At 42.8% G+C, this 19,283-nt stretch overlaps 1 protein-coding gene across 1 annotated transcript; it reads left to right on the forward strand.

Annotated features, from left to right (window-relative positions):
* The first annotated feature begins 16,390 nt into the window (after positions 1 to 16,390).
* Positions 16,391 to 18,074, forward strand: LOC147435595 (uncharacterized). Its single transcript, XM_086488004.1, has 4 exons — positions 16,391 to 16,582; positions 16,653 to 16,774; positions 16,945 to 17,149; positions 17,347 to 18,074. Exons 1-4 carry the CDS (start codon positions 16,501 to 16,503, stop codon positions 17,973 to 17,975), a joined length of 1,038 nt encoding a protein of 345 aa, XP_086344130.1. The 5' UTR covers positions 16,391 to 16,500; the 3' UTR covers positions 17,976 to 18,074.
* The last annotated feature ends 1,209 nt before the right edge of the window (positions 18,075 to 19,283 follow it).

Here is a 19,283-nt window from a genome sequence, read left to right on the forward strand (position 1 = left end):
GATGACTAGTCCATTTGGCGCTTGAGAGCCTGAGGATGCCGCAAGCATGTCTCCACATCAGCCCTATCAGTCTTCCATAGTAGAGTGACAAACTCTACTTGGTGTTTGGGAGACGTCGTCTCCACAAACTTGATCTAAGCATGCATACTACTTCATTTTTGTGCACAAATAAAGAAAAAGAGAGTCTTATAAGATAAAAACTTTGTTCATTTTTAACATTTTGTACATTTGCTTACTCTTGGGAAGCATTGTAAGCATTGACAAGGTTTAGGTTATCCTTTAATTGTATGCCTTGCATCCATCTAGAATCTTCAAAAGGATAATTCTTAAACTTAATAAGATATCATCAGATAGTCTTACCGCCTCTTAGTACCTTGTCTTCATGTCGGAGAATGGACTCGGGCTGCAGCACCTCCTCTTGGTCCTCGATCTCCGGTGGGTCTTCAATAGTTGGTTCTTGAGGTGGCTCTCCTTTGTAAGGCTTTAATAGGCTCACATGGAAAGCATTGTGTATGAGCCAATGATTGGGAAACTTGAGTTGATAGGCCATCTCATTGATTGGCCTCAGAATCTGGAAGGGACCATAGTAACTTTTTGCTAGTTTAGCATAGTACTTTTGGTGGCCCGTAGGATTCTTGCCCGTCGTGTGACTTAATCGAGCCTTGGGAAACTTTAACAAGACCCAATCGTTTTCTTTAAAGTCTTGGGCTCTTCTGTGCTTGTCAGCAGCAGCCTTTTGCCTTTGCTGTGAGATAGAGATAGCATCCTTAATCTCTTGAAAAGATTCTTGTAGGTCTCGGCTATACTCATCTGCAACAAAGATCTTCCCATGTACCTTAAGTAGCAAGGGACTTTTTGATCTTCCCTCAATTACCTCAAAAGGTGCTTTTCCCATGGAAGTATGTACAGTGTTATTGTAAGCATACTCCACTAAGGGTAAGTACTTCTCCCATTGGGATCTTTGATCTACTTCCGTTACATAGGCTTTTAGTAGATCGAGAATTGTTAGGTTAGCTATTTCACTTTGGCCATCCGTTTGTGGATGATAGGCCGAAGAGCAGTTTATCCTTGTACCTAAATTCTCAAAGAGACCCTTCCAAAAATTACTGGTCATTCTAGGATCTCTATCCAACACTATGGACATTGGCAAGCCATGGTACTTGAAAATTTGTGACATGAAGAGGGTTGCCATTTGATGGGCTTTGATAGTCTTTTTGACAGGTATAAAATGAGCTTGTTTACTGGACCTGTCTACTATCGTTCATATTCCCGTATTCCCATGGATAGACTTAGTCAATCCAAAGATAAAACCCATGGATATGCTCTCCCATGGTGAATTAGGGATTGGCAAAGGTTGAAGCAATCCAAGTTGCGTCCCTCTATCAAATTTTGTCTTTTGGCATGCCACACATTTGGAAACATACTCTTGTATGTTTACTTTCATGGTAGGCCAATAGAAATATGTTTCAATTCCCTTTAAGGTAGACTGAATCCCTCTATGCCCCGCATAAGGTGGAGCATGAGATTCATACATTACTTTCTCACGTAGTGAGTTAGTAATGCACAGTCTATTGCCATAGAGAAGATAACCATCTTGTAAAGTAAATGGTTCTTCTTTCTTCCCTAATGCAAGGGCTGAAATCACATCTCTAAAATCGATTACAAGGGTAAATCAGGCTCCATACTTAACAATCTCCCACTTGGAGACTGATCTCCAAACCAAACCTGTGACTGCTTTCCATTCTGGCTTCTTATCCTTGAATGCCGATTGAAGATGAGCAAAAGCTCAACTTCTTCTTGTTGACCACCTTTGTAAACATGTCTGCAGGATTTTCACTTGTATGCACCTTTCCTAGCTTTAGTTGTCCCTCTTTCAAGCGAGTGCGTATGAAGTGATATCTCACCTCAATGTGCTTTGTCCTTGAATGAAAGGTTGAGTTCTTTGAAAGATGGATAGCGCTTTGGCTATCACTGTACAAGACACAATTGTCTTGTTTGAATCCAAGCTCTTCTAAGAATCTGTGAAGCCACAGAATTTCTTTGCTTGCCTTCGTCATTGCTACATACTCTGCTTCCGTGGTAGAAAGTGAAACCACTTTCTGCAGCTTTGAAGCCCAGCTTACTGCTGTGCCTCCAACCGTGAACACATAGCCAGTAGTGCTCCTTCGAGTATCTTTGTCACCTGCCATATCTGCATCAGCATACCCTTCTAGAAAAATATCAGTTCCTCCAAAATACAAAGCATTTGTTGTTGTCCCTTTTAGATACCTAAGTATCCACTTCACAGCTTGCCAATGCTCTTTACCTGGGTTGTCCGTGAACCTACTCACAACTCCCACTGCATGTGCAATGTCTGGCCTTGTCCAGACCATAGCATACATTAGAGAACCTACCGCTGCAGCATATGGAACTTTAGACATATAGGCTATCTCCTCTTGTGTCTTTGGACACATATCCTTCGTTAGTTTAAAATGACCAGCCAAAGGTGTAGAAACTGGTTTTGCATTTCGCATTGCAAACCTTTTTAGTACCTTCTTGATGTAATCTTCTTGAGATAGCTTTATTGTCTTCTTCGTCCTGTCCCTTGATATTTTCATACCAAGTATCCTCTTTGCAGCACCTAAATCTTTCATTGAAAAAGATTTAGACAGCTCCTCTTTTAGGTCTTTGATGTCCTGCATGTTAGCACTTGCAATCAGCATGTCATCAACATACAACATTAGGATGATGAACTTCCCATCTCCCAAATTCTTCGTGTAGATGCAGTGATCCGAGTTGCATCTTGTGAATCCATGATCCAACATCCATCGATCAAACTTCAAGTACCATTGTCTTGATGCTTGCTTTAAACCATACAAGCTCTTCTTTAATCTGCAAACCATTTTCTCCTTACCTTTTACTTCATACCCCTTTGGTTGAAGCATGTAGATTTCCTCCTCTAAGTCACCGTGAGAGAATGCCGTATTTACATCCATTTGCTCGAGATTTAAATCATGAGCAGCCACAAGGCTTAAGACAAGCCTAATTGAGTTCATTTTTACAACAGGAGAAAATATTTCATTGAAGTCAATACCTTTCTTTTGAGAAAACCCTTTTACCACAAGCCTAGACTTGTACCTTTTCTTCCCACCTTCTTCTTCCTTCATCTTGTACACCCATTTGTTTTGAAGTGCCCGCTTACCTTTAGGCAACTCAACCAACTCCCATGTTTGGTTGCGATGTAGTGAGTCCATCTCCACTTGCATGCTCTTCGTCCATTCTTCTTTGAATTCATGTTGCATAGCTTCTTCGTATAATTCCGGCTCTCAAGAATCTGAGATCAAGAGATGGTTGAAGGAAGGAACAAACCTTTTTGGAGGTCTACTTGCTCTTGTAGATCTTCGGGGAATAAGTTGAGGCTCCTCATTTGGTTGACGTTGTTGCACATTGTCATCGTTTGTAGTCCTTGACTCTTCACCGTCCTCAAGCTCCATGTACTCATCACCTGTTTCTTTTTTTTGTTTTCTTTCCAAGTAATCTTTGTACATATTTTGTTTGTTAAAAATTACATCCCTACTCCTTAAGATTTTACCATCTTCAGAATTCCATAGGCGATACCCAAAGTCACCTTCTCCATAGCCAATGAAGAAACACTTTTTGGACTTTGCATCTAGCTTTGATCTTAGGCTTCTATCTATCATAATAATCAATATCTGATTCTCCTAAATGATTTTCTCATATTAAACTGATCATTTAATGTGGGGAAGTGCCAGGGGAGAAAAAGCTAGAATATTGGTTAAGCTAGCAGACCGGCCACAGTAGGGATCCAAAGGAGGGAAAATAGGGATCTAAAGGGGGGGGGCATCTGAAAAAGATCCATGTGCAACAATGGGATAAAAAGACCCTAAGGTTCATCCCATTAAGACTTCCAAAATGCTAAGGTTCCAAAATTCAAAGGTTGTGCCCAAAGGGTTAAAGCTTAGGGGGAATTGGATGCTTTGTGTGCTCTCCAAAGTCAATGCACATCCCTACATGGGAGGGGGCGAGCCCTTCTTCTAGGGGATGAGAGAGAAAGCCACACACACACACACAAGCCCCTTTACACAAAGGGAATTAGGGACACATGTCAGCTCCCTAGCCCAGATGCCCACAAGGTGTGCCCAATTCCTATTGGATGACCCTTGAAGTGGACCAATGAGAATTAAGCTAGAGTAAATCTAGTTTAACTAATTTAAAAACATTTAATAAAAGAAACCAATAAGAATTAAGTCTCCTAGAAGACTATTGGGCAGTCTCCCAAGGGGTCCAATGAGCATTCAGGAGCCCCATGGCTTGCCTGATTCCTATTGGCCAGGAGGCAAAGGGGTCCAATGAGAGTTTAGTTTAATTATTTAATTACCTAAAGCTCTCACAAAAGGGGAAAGGGGGACACATGTCAGAAGGCTATCACTTATGCTGCTTAATTGTAATTGGCTTGACTTGGGGAGGGCCAATGAGGCTTCAGCAAGAGCAATTAGCAAGAGGGCTCGCCCAAGAGAGAGAGAGGGGGCTGATTTTTGCAAGGCATTATCACACACACTCTCACACAATCTCATGTGTGAAGAAAGAGAAGACTATCTCTTCCCAAGCTTTAATGGAGAACTCATCACCTACTCCAAGCTTGTGAGATAGAAGCCTACATCAACACTCTCTTGGCATGTGATGCAAATCCAACCAAGAGCCAAGCTTCAATGCATGGTCATCTCCTCTACCAAGCTAATTACTAAGCTAGCTATGCTAATATGAGTGATTATGTGAGGAGATGTACATCTTTCTCGTAAGATACTCCTTCTTCCTCTCAATCTACTCTCATACCCTGCTAGCTCTCACCATCTTCGAAGGTGTGAGGTCTATGGTCTGAGAACGGGGATAATTCAAGTTGTGTTTGCTAAGTGTTTTGCTTAGTGCATGAAGCTTTCATCTTCATTGCACTAGCTAGTCTTGAAGGAACACAAAGAATTGTATTGTACAATGTCTCTCTTGATGGGAGAAACCATAATACAAAGCCTTTTGGAGGGGGGACCGGCTCCATGCAAATCCGATCCTCAACTGTTGTCATTATCTTAATTTCTCCCTCTTTTGAAAGTATTGTCGATGCTATCTAACTAGGTGTTATGCTTTTTGTTGCTCTCTCCACCCAAGCACTCTTGTAATTCTCATTAGGAATCTATTCTAATGAAATGCCCACTATGTTCATGATCATTTCCGCTACACACAAGTTATTAGGCCATTAAATGTTACATTGGTATCAGAGCTCAAGGTTTCTCTTTTCTTGCTCAAGAAGGGAGGTCCTCAAGCTAGCTACAAATGGTTGGTATTATTAATTGCCTATGAGTAAGTAGAATAGGGATTTTTCAGCCTTGCAGTGCGCCTGCCTTTGTGCAGCTAACGGGGCATCACCATTGAGAGCTATGGTCTTAATAGTGGAGTCCTACGGGGCTTGCCTATGACTTAACCACTATTGAGCTATTAGAAGCTTGACAGGAGCCGGTGTTGTTTTGGTGTCGAAAGACCCTCTCTTCTATTCCTTGCAATTAATGGTATTCGAGCCGCAGGTACATTAGCTTGAGTGCTTTTTCTAAAGGGGTAAAGAGGAGTAGCAACTAGGACTTGAAGTGCCAAAGTACACCTAAAAAGTTTACACCTAAAAGTTGTTAGAATGGATGACAATAGTAAAGAGAGTGAAATTAATGTTGATAACTTTGATTTTGCTCATGAGCAAGCTACTAATGATGCTTCAATGCTTGTTAACTATCTTGTTTCTAGGCTTCAACAGGCCATGGGCAATCCATCTCTCCAAAGTGAAGTGCAACGGCAGCTCCGTGCTCATGGGATTCTCCAAGCTCATCACCATGACGAGAGAACACCTAGGAAGCCTCCTTGTGAGACTACCAAAAGAGGTCTCTCTCCGATTCGAGAAGAAGAAGAGAATCCTTATGAAGGGCTCAAGAATTTACTTCTTGATGATGCATCTCCTTCCCAAAGGAGAACTCAAGAGCCTCCACCGAAGGAATGAGAAAGAAGCGAGTCTCCCGCCACCTCGGCAGAGATGGCTCCACGAAGGCGGTGGGCTAAACGCTCTCCATCACCACCAAAGCGGAGAAGACCATCATACTCTTCTTCACGCCATAATTCAAAGAGGGATGATAAAAAGCAAGAGAAGAAAAAGGTGAGAAAGAGGAAACCCTCTTCTCCATCTTCTCCATCTTCTTCATCCTCTTCCTCTTATGAAATCTATGGTGAAGACGACAAAGATCAAGATAAGAAAAAGGCAAGAAAGAGGTCACCCTCTTCTCCACCTTCTTCAAATTCTTCACCTTCTGAAGAGAGTGATGGTGCAACTTTTGAACCATCAAAAAGAAGAGGCCATAGGAAATCGTATGCCGCATGGAAGAGGTCATCCAAGATGAAGAAATTCAAAGAGGGAGGGAAGAGCATCTCTTTCCTTACCTATGATGGCACCTTTGGTGCTGCGGACAAAGTCTTGGCCTTTATGCAGCAATTCGATGCGGCGTTTGGAGATGAGGGCTTCACGGAGTCCTCTAAGCTATGCCATGTAGCTATGCACTTTCAAAAGTCCGCCAGACAATGGTGGTCTAGCCTACGAGCCAACGGTGAAGCTCCACGAACATGGAAGGCTTTAAGAGCTTCCATTATGAAGCAGTTTTTGGCCATCGATGCCAAAGACAAAGTACTCACCGAATGGCGAAGCTTAAAGCTCTCTCCTAATGAATCCATCCACAAATATGTAGACAAGTTTTGGGACTTACAACTCAAAGACACTGTCTTCAAAAAGTTGGATTTTGGAGAGCAAAAGCAACAGTTTTGTGCGGGCTTAACCGAAGAAATGGCGGAGTATGTCAACTCCCAAAGGCCACGTACCATATCGGCGGTAATACACCATACTATGGTGGCCTCTTGAATCAATTTCCAAACGGGGGTTAAAAGAAATAATAAGCCCCCGGAAAACAAGGGTTCCAATGAGCCTAAGGGAAAGGACAATGTCCAAAAGTCTCCTAAGGGCAGCTCCAACAAAGCTAAAGAGAAGGGAGTTTACCAAGGTAAGAATAAACTCTCTCGTGAAGAGCTTGAGCATTATCGTAAGGATAACCGGTGTTTCAAGTGCGGCGAACAAGGGCATGCGTACCGCGCTTGTCCCCAAAAGAACAACCACCAAGATCCTCCTAGAGCTTCCTTGGTTGAAATCCAAGAGGAGGAGACTCACCAAACTCACCACAAAGGATCTCCTCTATGCCATGCTTGGGGAAAGGTAAGAGAACATGATTCTTTTATTCTCTTTGACCCTGGTTCTACTCATAATTTTATATCTATGGAGTTAGCCACCAAGCTAGGCATACAATCCTACGAGATGGGAGATGTCCTACCCGCAGACAGTGCCTTCAAGGGGCAGGAAGCTTCAGTCACTCCCTTAATTGGGAAATTGAGGCTTCATGTCCAAGGCTATGTGGACAAAGAGGACTTCTTTATCTCTCCTCTCAAGCATGAGGATGTAATCCTAGGGGCACCATGGTTTGACCGCCTGGCTGCCGATGTTAAATTTCCTGAAAGGAGAATCTCCTTTAAGTTCAAGGAAAAAGACATATATATAGATGCTAAGGAAATGGGTAACACCATCCCCATTGTACATACACCAGCTTTCAACAAGTCAATAAAGAGCTCTATTTCCGTGTACATGATTTTTGTTAAAGATTCTAAAAATGAACCTAATGCTTTAGCAAAAGAAAATAAAAGCAACCAAAAGGAATTAGAGTTATCCAATTTTCTCAAGGGGTTTAAAGATGTTTTTATTGACGACATCCCTTGTGAGCTACCTCCTAAACAAGGTAATGATGACCATGCAATTGAACTTCTTCCAGGAAGTTCACCGCCTGACAAACCTCCTTATAGAGTTTCTCAAGCTCAACAAGAGGAGATTATGCAGCAAGTGCATGAGTTAGTTGAGAAGGGCATGGTTAGGCCTAGCTCATCTCCATTTTGCTCACCTGTGCTATTAGTGCAAAAGAAAGACGGCACATATCGTATGTGTGTCGACTATAGAGCACTAAATAGGATCACTATCAAGAATAGGTTTCCCGTTCCACGGGTAGAAGACCTATTTGATAAGCTACAAGGATCGACCTAATTCAGTAGGATTGACCTAAAAAGTGGCTATCATCAAATAAGGATAGTTGATCAAGACATTGTAAAGACCGCATTTCGTACTACATTTGGTCTTTACGAATACATTGTCATGCCTTTTGGCTTGACCAATGCACTAGCCACATTCAACCGCTTGATGGAGAAGCTGTTCAGGCCTCATCGAACCTTCACTAGAGTGTTCTTTGATGATATTATCATCTACTCTAATTCATTGGAGGAACACAAGCAACATCTCCAGGTAATATTTCAAGTTTTAAGAGAGAATAAACTTTATGTTAATCGAAAGAAAAGTGAATTTTTCTTGCAAGAGATTCAGTATTTAGGTCATATTATCTCTCAAGATGGCATCCAAATGGATCCATCTAAGTTAGAGGTAATAAAAGGATGGCCTAAACCAAGGAATCTTCATGAACTAAGAAGCTTTATAGGTATGTGTGCATACTATAGATGCTTCATAGAAAAGTTCTCACAAATTGCGGGACCATTACATGACCTAACAAAGAAAAGCGTTAGGTATACATGGTCTGCTAAAGAGAACAATGCTTTCGAAAATCTTAAAGAAAAGCTTATCTCTCAATATGTGCTTACACTATCGGATCTCTCAAAACCATTTGAGGTCCAATGTGATGCTTGTGGTGATTGCCTTGGAGCTGTTTTGCTCCAAGAAGGGCACGCTATAGGCTATGAGAGTCGAAGGCTCGACCCTGTTGAGCAAGCTCTAGGCATATACGAAAAGGAACTCCTTGCAGTTCAAAATGCCTTAAACTCATGGAAGCACTATTTATTGGGGACTCCTTTCATTCTGCGAACTGATCACCAAAGTCTTAAGTACTTCATGACGCAAACCAAGCTCTCTGACAAACAAATGAGGTGGGCAAATTTCCTTTCGCAATTTCATTTTCATATTGCTCACATTGCAGGCAAGCATAATCAAGTAGCTGATGCACTCTCAAGACGACCGAGAGTGAATGCGGTTTCCATAGCAACTCATAATGATCTATCTTCAATGATAGATGAGTACGCTATTGATCCCGATTTTAGAGATGTGATTTCAGCCCTTGCATTAGGGAAGAAAGAAGAACCATTTACTTTACAAAATGGTTATCTTCTCTATGGCAATAGACTATGCGTTACTAACTCACTACGTGAGAAAGTAATGTATGAATCTCATGCTCCTCCTTATGGGGGGCATAGAGGGATTCAGTCTACCTTAAAGGGAATTGAAACATATTTCTATTGGCCTACCATGAAAGTGAACATACAAGAGTATGTTTCCAAATGTGTGGTATGCCAAAAGACAAAATTTGATAGAGGGAAGCAACTTGGATTGCTTCAACCCTTGCCAATCCCTAATTCACCATGGGAGAGCATATCCATGGATTTTATCTTTGGATTGCCTAAGTATATCCATGGGAATACGGGAATATGGACGATAGTAGACAGGTTCAGTAAACAAGCTCATTTTATACCTGTCAAAAAGACTATCAAAGCCCATCAAATGGAAACCCTCTTCATTTCACAAATTTTCAAGTACCATGGCTTGCCAATGTCCATAGTGTCGGATAGAGATCCTAGAATGACCAGTAACTTCTGGAAGGGTCTCTTTGAGAATTTAGGGACAAGGCTAAATTTCTCTTCGGCCTATCATCCACAAACAGATGGCCAAAGTGAAATAGCTAACCTAACAATTCTCGATCTACTAAAAGCCTATGTAACGGAAGTAGATCAAAGATCCCAATGGGAGAAGTACTTACCCTTAGTGGAGTATGCTTACAATAACACTGTACATACTTCCACGGGAAAAGCACCTTTCGAGGTAATTGAGGGAAGATCAAAAAGTCCATTGCTACTTAAGGTACATGGGAAGATCTTCGTTGCAGATGAGTATAGCCGAGACCTACAAGAATCTTTTCAAAAGATTCAGGATGCTATCTCTATCTCACAGCAAAGGCAAAAGGCTGCTGCTGACAAGCACAGAAGAGCCCAAGTCTTTAAAGAAAACGATTGGGTCTTGTTAAAGTTTCCCAAGGCTCGATTAAGTCACACGACGGGCAAGAATCCTACGGGCCACCAAAAGTACTATGCTAAACTAGCAAAAAGTTACTATGGTCCCTTCCAGATTCTGAGGCCAATCAATGAGATGGCCTATCAACTCAAGTTGCCCAATCATTGGCTCATACACAATGCTTTCCATGTGAGCCTATTAAAGCCTTACAAAGGAGAGCCACCTCAAGAACCAACTATTGAAGACCCACCGGAGATCGAGGACCAAGAAGAGGTGCTGCAGCCCGAGTCCATTCTCCGACATGAAGACAAGGTACTAAGAGGCGGTAAGACTATCTGATGATATCTTATTAAGTTTAAGAATTATCCTTTTGAAGATGCTAGATGGATGCAAGGCATACAATTAAAGGATAACCTAAACCTTGTCAATGCTTACAATGCTTCCCAAGAGTAAGCAAATGTACAAAATGTTGAAAATGAACAAAGTTTTTATCGTATAAGACTCTCTTTTTCTTTATTTGTGCACAAAAATGAAGTATTATGCATGCTTAGATCAAGTTTGTGGAGACGACGTCTCCCAAACACCAAGTAGAGCTTGTCACTCTACTATGGAAGACTGATAGGGCTGATGTGGAGACATGCTTGCGGCATCCTCAGGCTCTCAAGCGCCAAATGGACTAGTCATCCATTATGGAATGATGTCGTAGGGTAACATAGGGATCCTCTACCCGCTAAGAAAAGGACTCATGAATATGCTTTATCTTCTATACACCATAGTCGAGGACGACTATGATTTCAAGAGAGAGGTAATGTCATAATAATCAATATCTAATTCTCCTAAATGATTTTCTCATATTAAACTGATCATTTAATGTGGGGAAGTGCCAGGGGAGAAAAAGCTAGAATATTGGTTAAGCTAGCAGACCGGCCACAGTAGGGATCCAAAGGAGGGAAAATAGGGATCTAAAGGGGGGGCCATCTGCAAAAGATCCATGTGCAACAATGGGCTAAAAAGACCCTAAGGTTCAGCCCATTAAGACTTCCAAAATGCTAAGGTTCCAAAATTCAAAGGTTGTGTCCAAAGGGTTAAAGCTTAGGGGGAATTGGATGCTTTGTGTGCTCTCCAAAGTCAATGCACATCCCTACATGGGAGGGGGCGAGCCCTTCTTCTAGGGGATGAGAGAGAAAGCCACACACACACACACACAAGCCCCTTTACACAAAGGGAATTAGGGACACATGTCAGCTCCCTAGCCCAGATGCCCACAAGGTGTGCCCAATTCCTATTGGATGACCCTTGAAGTGGACCAATGAGAATTAAGCTAGATTAAATCTAGTTTAATTAATTTAAAAACATTTAATAAAAGAAACCAATAAGAATTAAGTCTCCTAGAAGACTATTGGGCAGTCTCCCAAAGGGTCCAATGAGCATTCAGGAGCCCCATGGCTTGCCTGATTCCTATTGGCCAGGAGACAAAGGGGTCCAATGAGAGTTTAGTTTAATTATTTAATTACCTAAATCTCTCACAAAAGGGGAAAGGGGGACACATGTCAGAAGGCTATCACTTATGCTGCTTAATTGTGATTGGCTTGACTTGGGGAGGGCCAATGAGGCTGCAGGAAGAGCAAATAGCAAGGGGGCTCGCCCAAGAGAGAGAGGGGGCTGATTTTTGCAAGGCATTAACACACACACACTCACACAATCTCATGTGTGAAGAAAAGAAGACTATCTCTTCCCAAGCTTTAATGGAGAGCTCATCACCTACTCCAAGCTTGTGAGATAGAAGCCTACATCAACACTCTCTTGGCATGTGGATGCAAATCCAACCAAGATCCAAGCTTCAATGCATGCTCATCTCCTCTACCAAGCTAATTACTAAGCTAAGCTATGCTAATATGAGTGATTATGTGAGGAGATGTACATCTTTCTCGTAAGATACTCCTTCTTCCTCTCAATCTACTCTCATACCCTGCTAGCTCTCACCATCTTCGAAGGTGTGTGAGGTCTTGGGTCTTAGAACAGGGATAATTCAAGTTGTGTTTGCTAAGTGTTTTGCTTAGTGCATGAAGCTTTCATCTTCATTGCACTAGCTAGTCTTGAAGAAACACAAAGAATTGTATTGTACAATGTCTCTCTTGATGGGAGAAACCATAATACAAAGCCTTTTGGAGGGGGGACCAGCTTCATGCAAATCCGGTCCTCAACTGTTGTCATTAGCTTAATTTCTCTCTCTTTTGAAAGTATTGTCGATGCTATCTAACTAGGTGTTATGCTTTTTGTTGCTCTCTCCACCCAAGCACTCTTGTAATTCTCATTAGGAATCTATTCTAATGAAATGCCCACTATGTTCATGCTCATTTCCTCTACACACAAGTTATTAGGACATTAAATGTTACACTATCTATGTGCATGAAAGCCTCACACCCAAACACTTTGAGAAATTCATAATTCACCGGTTTACCTGTCCATGCATCTTCTGGAACTCCCCCATCCAATGCCGTTGAGGGTAACCGGTTAATTAAGTACACAGACATACTTACAGCTTCCGCCCAAAGCTCAAGCTATAGGCCTGCATGTAGCCGCATGCTTCGTGCTCGCTCCATGATTGTCATGTTCATCCTTTCCAGAATCCCATTTTGTTGAGGTGTCCTTGGGGTTGCCCTTTGCCTTTGAATGGCATTGCTAGCACAAAATCTTTCAAAAGCTTGGCTGCAATATTCACCTCCATTGTCGGATCTGAGGCATTTAACCTTGGTACCTGTTTCATTCTCCACAAAGGCTTTCCACCTTTGAAATATGGAAAATACATTGGATTTATTCTTCATGATATAAAGCCATGTTTTTCTAGTCGCATCGTCTATGAATGTTACATAGTACAATGAGCCACCAAGTGATGGTGTACTTGCAGGACCCCAAACATCAGAATGAACCAACTCAAGTTTTTTATTTTTTCTTTCATTTCCTGATTTCTGAAATTTTACCCTCTTTTGTTTACCATAAACACAATCTTCACAGAACTCTAAGTCCACTTCTTTTAAACCTGGTAGAAGCTTCTTTGTTTGAAGGATTTGCATTCCTTTGGCACTCATATGCCCAAGTCGATAGTGCCACACCGCACTATCAACTTCTGTAGTTGCTGCACAAGCTGAAGGTTGCGTGCTAGCAGTACACAAGTAAAGTGTACCGACCTTTTCTCCCTTGGCAACCACCAAAGATCCCTTTGAGATCTTCCACCGTTTGTTTCCGAATGCAATGTTGTGACCTTCATCATCCAATTGTCCTGTAGAGATCAAATTTTTGCGAAGAGAAGGAACATGCCTAACATCTTTAAGCTTCCATTCATTTTCGTTAGCAGTTTTGACAGAAACTGTACCTTTGCCGACAATCTCACAAGCTTCATCATCTCCCAAGTATACATACCCAGAATTACCTTTGGTGTAATCTTGGAAATGTTGCTTGTGCGGTGTCGCATGGAATGAAGCCCCGGAATCTACTATCCAGGAATTAGACACATTGTCTAATGAGAGAATTAGAGCATCTTGATCTACTTTACCTGCCACATTAGCCTCCAATGTTGGCTTGTTGTCTTGAGACTCAGTCTCCTTCTTCTTCTTGGACCAGCAATCCTTCTTGACGTGGCCCTTCTTGCCGCAGTTCCAACCTTCAAGAACTGACTTTGTGCGTGACTTGCTCCGTCTTGAGCGATCACGACCCTTTTGGCTTTTGAACCTCTCCTTAGGCCTTCCTCTTGTTTCCACTGACAATGCAGCACTTGATGATTCTCCTGTGCTTCTCCTTCGTATTTCCTCGCTTAGGAGAACACCCACAATATCATCAAACTTAAGAGTATTTGTGCCAGAGATAGAATTACTTACAGCCATCACAAGGCTATCCCAACTATCCGGTAGAGATGATAGTATAAGGAGAGCTCGCACTTCATCATAGAAATTGATTTTCACCGATCGAAGTTGACTTATGTTTGTGTTAAAGTCATTTAGATGTTCTGCAACTAAACCATTCTCTGTCATCTTTAGATTGAACAAGCGCTTCATAAGAAATACCTTATTGGATGCTGATGGTTTCTCGTAGAAGTCGTCAAGAGACTTCATCAAGTCCTCCGTGGTCTTCATCTCCAAAACATTGAAGGCCACCGTTGACGCCAAGCTTAACCAGATTGTTCCCAGTGCCTTTCGATCAAGGACAATCCATGCTTCGTCTGCCATTGTTGCGGGCTTCTTCGCAAGACCGCCTAGTGGGAAATAGAGGTCCTTCTGGTAGAGATAGTCTTCAATCTGCATCTTCCAATGTTGGTAGTTTTTTTCGTTGAACTTCTCAATCTTGAGCTTCCCTTCCTCCGCCATAACTCCCACTCAATTCAAGGAATCGATTCCTTGAGATAATTTAGCTACGAGCAAACCTTGCTCTGATACCAGTTGTTAGGAAATAAGACGTAGCTAAATAGATTTTTGAGTAGATTACTTAATGGAGAGAGATAGATTTCACACACAAGAGATTATAGAGTAGAGAGAGAGAGAGAGAGTACACATGATATACGTGGTTCACCCAATGTGGGCTACGTCCACGGGAAAGCAGCCACTCAATGGCTTTAGCACTTCAAAAGAAGAAGTAGTTTACAAAGGGATTAAACCCTTAATAGAGCTCCCGCCTTGCTTCACTCTCACCACCTCACACTCACCTTGTTGCATCAACTTCACACTATGAAATGTGTGTAGAAATGGCCTCCTTTTATAGGCCAAAAGGGCTGCCCTCTCTTATGAGAGGCAACCATGTGTAGCCGCCCTTGTGCAAATAAGTCCAAATCGGACCCTCCAATCCGCCCATGTGTGGCCGCCCTTGAGAAGACAAGTCCGCTTTTGAATTCGGCCACCGGCCACCAGCCATTGACTTCCGACCACCGGCCACCGGCCATTGACTACCGGCCAACCGACCGGTTGTTTTCTGACCACTTTCCGGCCGCCATTCGGCCATAATATTCCGGCGAAAAGGAATATTCCAACGAGGGAAATAAAAGTCTCAGGGCCCTCCGTCCCCGAGGCCCCTAAAGTTGCCCCTGATTCTTGTCCGTGAAAATTTTGGTTTTCGGTGAGTGATTTTCCTTCACGCACGATGGCTTCTCCTCATAATGGGGGCCTTACAAATGTGCGCTTTTACCACAGAAAATTACAAGGGTAAATCAGGCTCCATACTTAACAGGTTGGGCAAGGGAGCTTAGCGTAGGTCACTCTTCTTCTCTTCTCTATGGAAGAATCCGTAGGAGTAAATGGCTCTCCACAGCTTCTTCGGGAAATCTTTCCCATATTGCAAGCCTCGCTTATGCGACACCAAGCAGTTTGCAAATGTCGCTATATACATCGCAAAAATCGCATCGCTTAGGTGATGCCATTTGCGACACCCCTACTAACGACAATATTAGCGATGCTTTTATACATTTAGTTGAGAAATTATGGGTCGTCGCATAAGCGACAATTGGGCGTCACCATTATTATATTAAGCATCATAAGAACAAAAGAGCCCTTGTAGTATATCGTGCATGATGTGTCCATGTGGACATGGCATGTGTACACTACCTTAGTCTCCTAATTTGGGCCCTATTCCCCCTCAGGGACCTATCAATGTTGGGTTCATACAAGCCCAACAACACTCTCGCATTCCTAACTGCCTCCACTCGTCATGTTCACATAGGACGGGGGCTTTGTTCAAATTTGCAAAAGCAGGAAAGAATTTCAACCAGTCATGGGTAACTTAGTTGTTGCGTAAATGACTACAAGTTGTAGATCAAGGTTCAAGATGCATTGTCCGTGTTTTGCACTGGAAAAGCGGTCGGCATAGCAATTGCGTAAATGACTACAAGCTTGGGGTCAAGGTTGAAGATGAAATATCTGTGTTTTGTGGGCTCAGCAAGCCAATTCTTTGTTGATTGTTGGGAGGGGGGGATATGTTGGCGGGCTCGAGACAAAGAAGAAGAAGAGAAGAGAATTTTTAATGTCATGGGAAACTATCTCAAGGGACGCACGGTGCACGCCTCCTTCCCTTCGGGGCATCGATCCCAACCTTAGAGTGGGAAAATCTTTAGGCCTTTGGGACACCCTCAAGCGAGCGCCGTGATTCCAAGGGCCATAATAGCTTTTGGCCACGGTGCCCCTCAAGCTCTCATCACCCTCCTCCCTTACTTGGAGGCGCCTCTCTCTCTCTCTCTCTCTCTCTCTCTCTCTCTCTCGCGCGCGCGCGCGCGCGCGCACACACACACACACACGCGCATAGTCTTTCCATCGCGGACAATACTTGGAGGAGGGGCAATGGCTCCCCACAAGCAGGCCATTAACTTCTTCATGCTTGGACTAGCCCTCCTCTGCATTTCCAGCACGCTCATTCTCTCAGGTTAACTCACATTAAATTAGCTCAATTGCACTGCTAACTCATGTGCTCACGATGCTGTATGGCTATGCAGAAGCTCTTGATTGTGAGGACTTACCTGTGGCCAAATGCGCATTTGCGGTATCATCCACGGGAGCACGGTGCATGCTCGAAAAGACTGTTCGAAGAGATGGAATGTCTGAATACAAATGTGAGGTACAGACACACACACACACACACCAAATTCTAGCTTATATGGAATTTTCTTCTGTCATTTTGCACCATTAGTGTCCAACTTGCGCATGCGAATGCGGTAAGGCGGGCATGATTAGGTGGATTTTAATGCTAATTATGTAGACAAACTCATGTGTTCTCCCTATGCTCAGACATCATCCATAGTGGCCGAGCGGCCCACCGAGTTGATCGAGAGTGACTCTTGTATCAACTCTTGTGGACTACAAAGGGTCTCTGTTGGTTTTTCAACGGACACACTCCTTGAGAACGAGTTTGTACGAAAGCTATGCTTGTCGGGCTGCCGAAGCAATTGTCCGAACATCAATGACCTCTATACCAAGCTGGCAGCAGGGGAAGGTGATTAAATTATATTCCATCTCACCACATTTAAGTCTTGAAATGCTTTAATTAGTTCAAAAAGCATGTGTATGTATCTAATGTATGATCTCTCTGTCTGTGCTCAATTTGCATCCAAACTACATTTTCAGGCATTTTTCATCCTGCAAAGTTTTCTGTTGTAAGAGTTTTTCTTGGGATGTTTGCTGCTATCGTAGGCATTCATCTTCATAGTATGTGCAATGCTGTCAAAGAGAGGACACGACGCCATATTATCCGCGCTCAAGCATCTGCTCAACTGGTCGCTGCAAAAGCACACAGATATTCAAGAGCAACATCATCAAATTATAAAGCAAAACCATTTGCATCATCGAACCTTGCGGCCGCGCCATCACCATGGCCATCACAGACATGCACAGTGACATGCACACCAGCCCCGGCACCGACACCGGAGAAGGGTCCAAGCAATTTGCCTTATTACACAACGAGCAATGGGTGGGGCAAGGCGCCGACAGAATCACCGACAGCACCTCCCCCAGGATACGCAGAAAACACAGCTCCGTCGCCCACAGTGAATTATGAAGTGCCATCGCCAGCGTATACACAAGAGCGGCCAGTGCCAGCACCGACACCAGCACAGGGAACGATACTGGCACCATCACCGGCACCCACAGTTCTTAGTGTTCCACCTCTTCCTCCTCCTCCTAGCCCGCCGCCACCACCACCACCTCCATCGCCACCGCCACCGTCACCCCCACCGCCACCGCCTCCTGCTCTTCCACCTCCCTCCGTTCCTGACATCTTCCACGGTCTCTTCCCTCGCCGACGTCGCTACCCTCCTGTCTGAAGAGTGCACGTACCTCTATTTCATTGGGCGTTTGGGACTGAAGCTGTTACATCCGTTTTCTTTTGAACATTTGTTGAGCTTAATTTGGAATATTTGAATTGTAAGAGCCTTCATCGTACTGTATACATCTTCAAGTTTTCAAAATGCTTTAAAAACATACAATGAGCTCATAACTCATTGTCAACATAGAGTTATGCACTTATTAGTCTCATCATTTAGAAACAAAGTAGCACTGAAAAATTGTTGAATAGATTTGAAAAATGAGCAATTTGTTTGAGAGATAGAGATCCAAAGAGCTTCAGCTCAAACTTGAGGTAATTTACAAAGAGCTCACAAGCCCTCAATGGTCATCTCATCTAATTCCCTCTCTAGCTTGCACTTCCCACGTGTAGAAGAGACCTCCTTTTATAGATGCCTAGGAGCCTCTATGGGTTGCCCTTTCACATGAGAGGCAACCGCCAATGTGTAGATGCGTCCATCGGCCACCGGCCATTGATCACGCATTGGCCATGGGCATCGTCCAAGTAACCACTGGCCACTTTCCAGCCACTATCCCGCCAAGATATTTCGGCAAAAAGGAAATATTCTAATTCTCGAGACTAGAGCTTCATTTTTGGTTTTTTGGTGAGTGATTTTTCTCATGCATGATGGCTTCTCCTGATAACGGGGGCCTTACAAACGTCCATACTTAACAGGATGCTAAGAAGAAAAGCTACACACATGCAATAAGTACCACCATCAGAGCCATCTTTGGCACACTTCAAGAACTGTCCTGTACATTTATGCATAGCTTTTTTAGCTTACTTTTTTCCATCTTTTTCAAATCTTTAAAGTGAGTTTTTCTTTTAAAACTCACAACAATGAAAAAAGACCACAATAAACAACAACATAAGACCGACGCTAATCAAGATCAAAATATGTATGGAAAATCTCTGTGTGTAATCTCCCTCAGCTCCTCTCAGAGTCACTCCCTAATCTCTTCTAATCACTCCCTAATCTTTTTGTGTAAACTTCCTCGCCTCCTCTTAATCACTCCCTCACCTCCTCTTGATCTCTTTTGATCCTGCACTAATTGGTACTTTGTTATGTTAACCATTGTAATTTGTCTTTTGAAATTACATTCTCAAATCCTACATTTATACTCTCTTCTGATCTAATCTTTGAGATAATGTTCTCAAATACTATTATTTTCCTCTCCTCTAATATATTCTCCTTTCTAAATTCTAAGAGCATCTCCAAATTCACTCTTCAACCTCGTTCTATTGATTTCTAATCTCTATTTAATCCTCTTAGATCATGTTGCAACTT

This window comes from Adiantum capillus-veneris, chromosome 18 (genome assembly GCF_014529385.1).
Source record: "Adiantum capillus-veneris isolate H3 chromosome 18, ASM1452938v2, whole genome shotgun sequence".
Lineage (NCBI taxonomy): Eukaryota > Viridiplantae > Streptophyta > Polypodiopsida > Polypodiales > Pteridaceae > Adiantum > Adiantum capillus-veneris.

Coding starts and splice junctions, on each gene's coding strand:
- LOC147435595 (XM_086488004.1), top strand. CDS start 16,501: ATGGCTCCCCACAAGCAGGCCATTAACTTCTTCATGCTTGGACTAGCC. Junction 16,583..16,652: donor CAGCACGCTCATTCTCTCAG/GTTAACTCACAT, acceptor ATGGCTATGCAG/AAGCTCTTGATTGTGAGGAC. Junction 17,150..17,346: donor CAAGCTGGCAGCAGGGGAAG/GTGATTAAATTA, acceptor CTGCTATCGTAG/GCATTCATCTTCATAGTATG.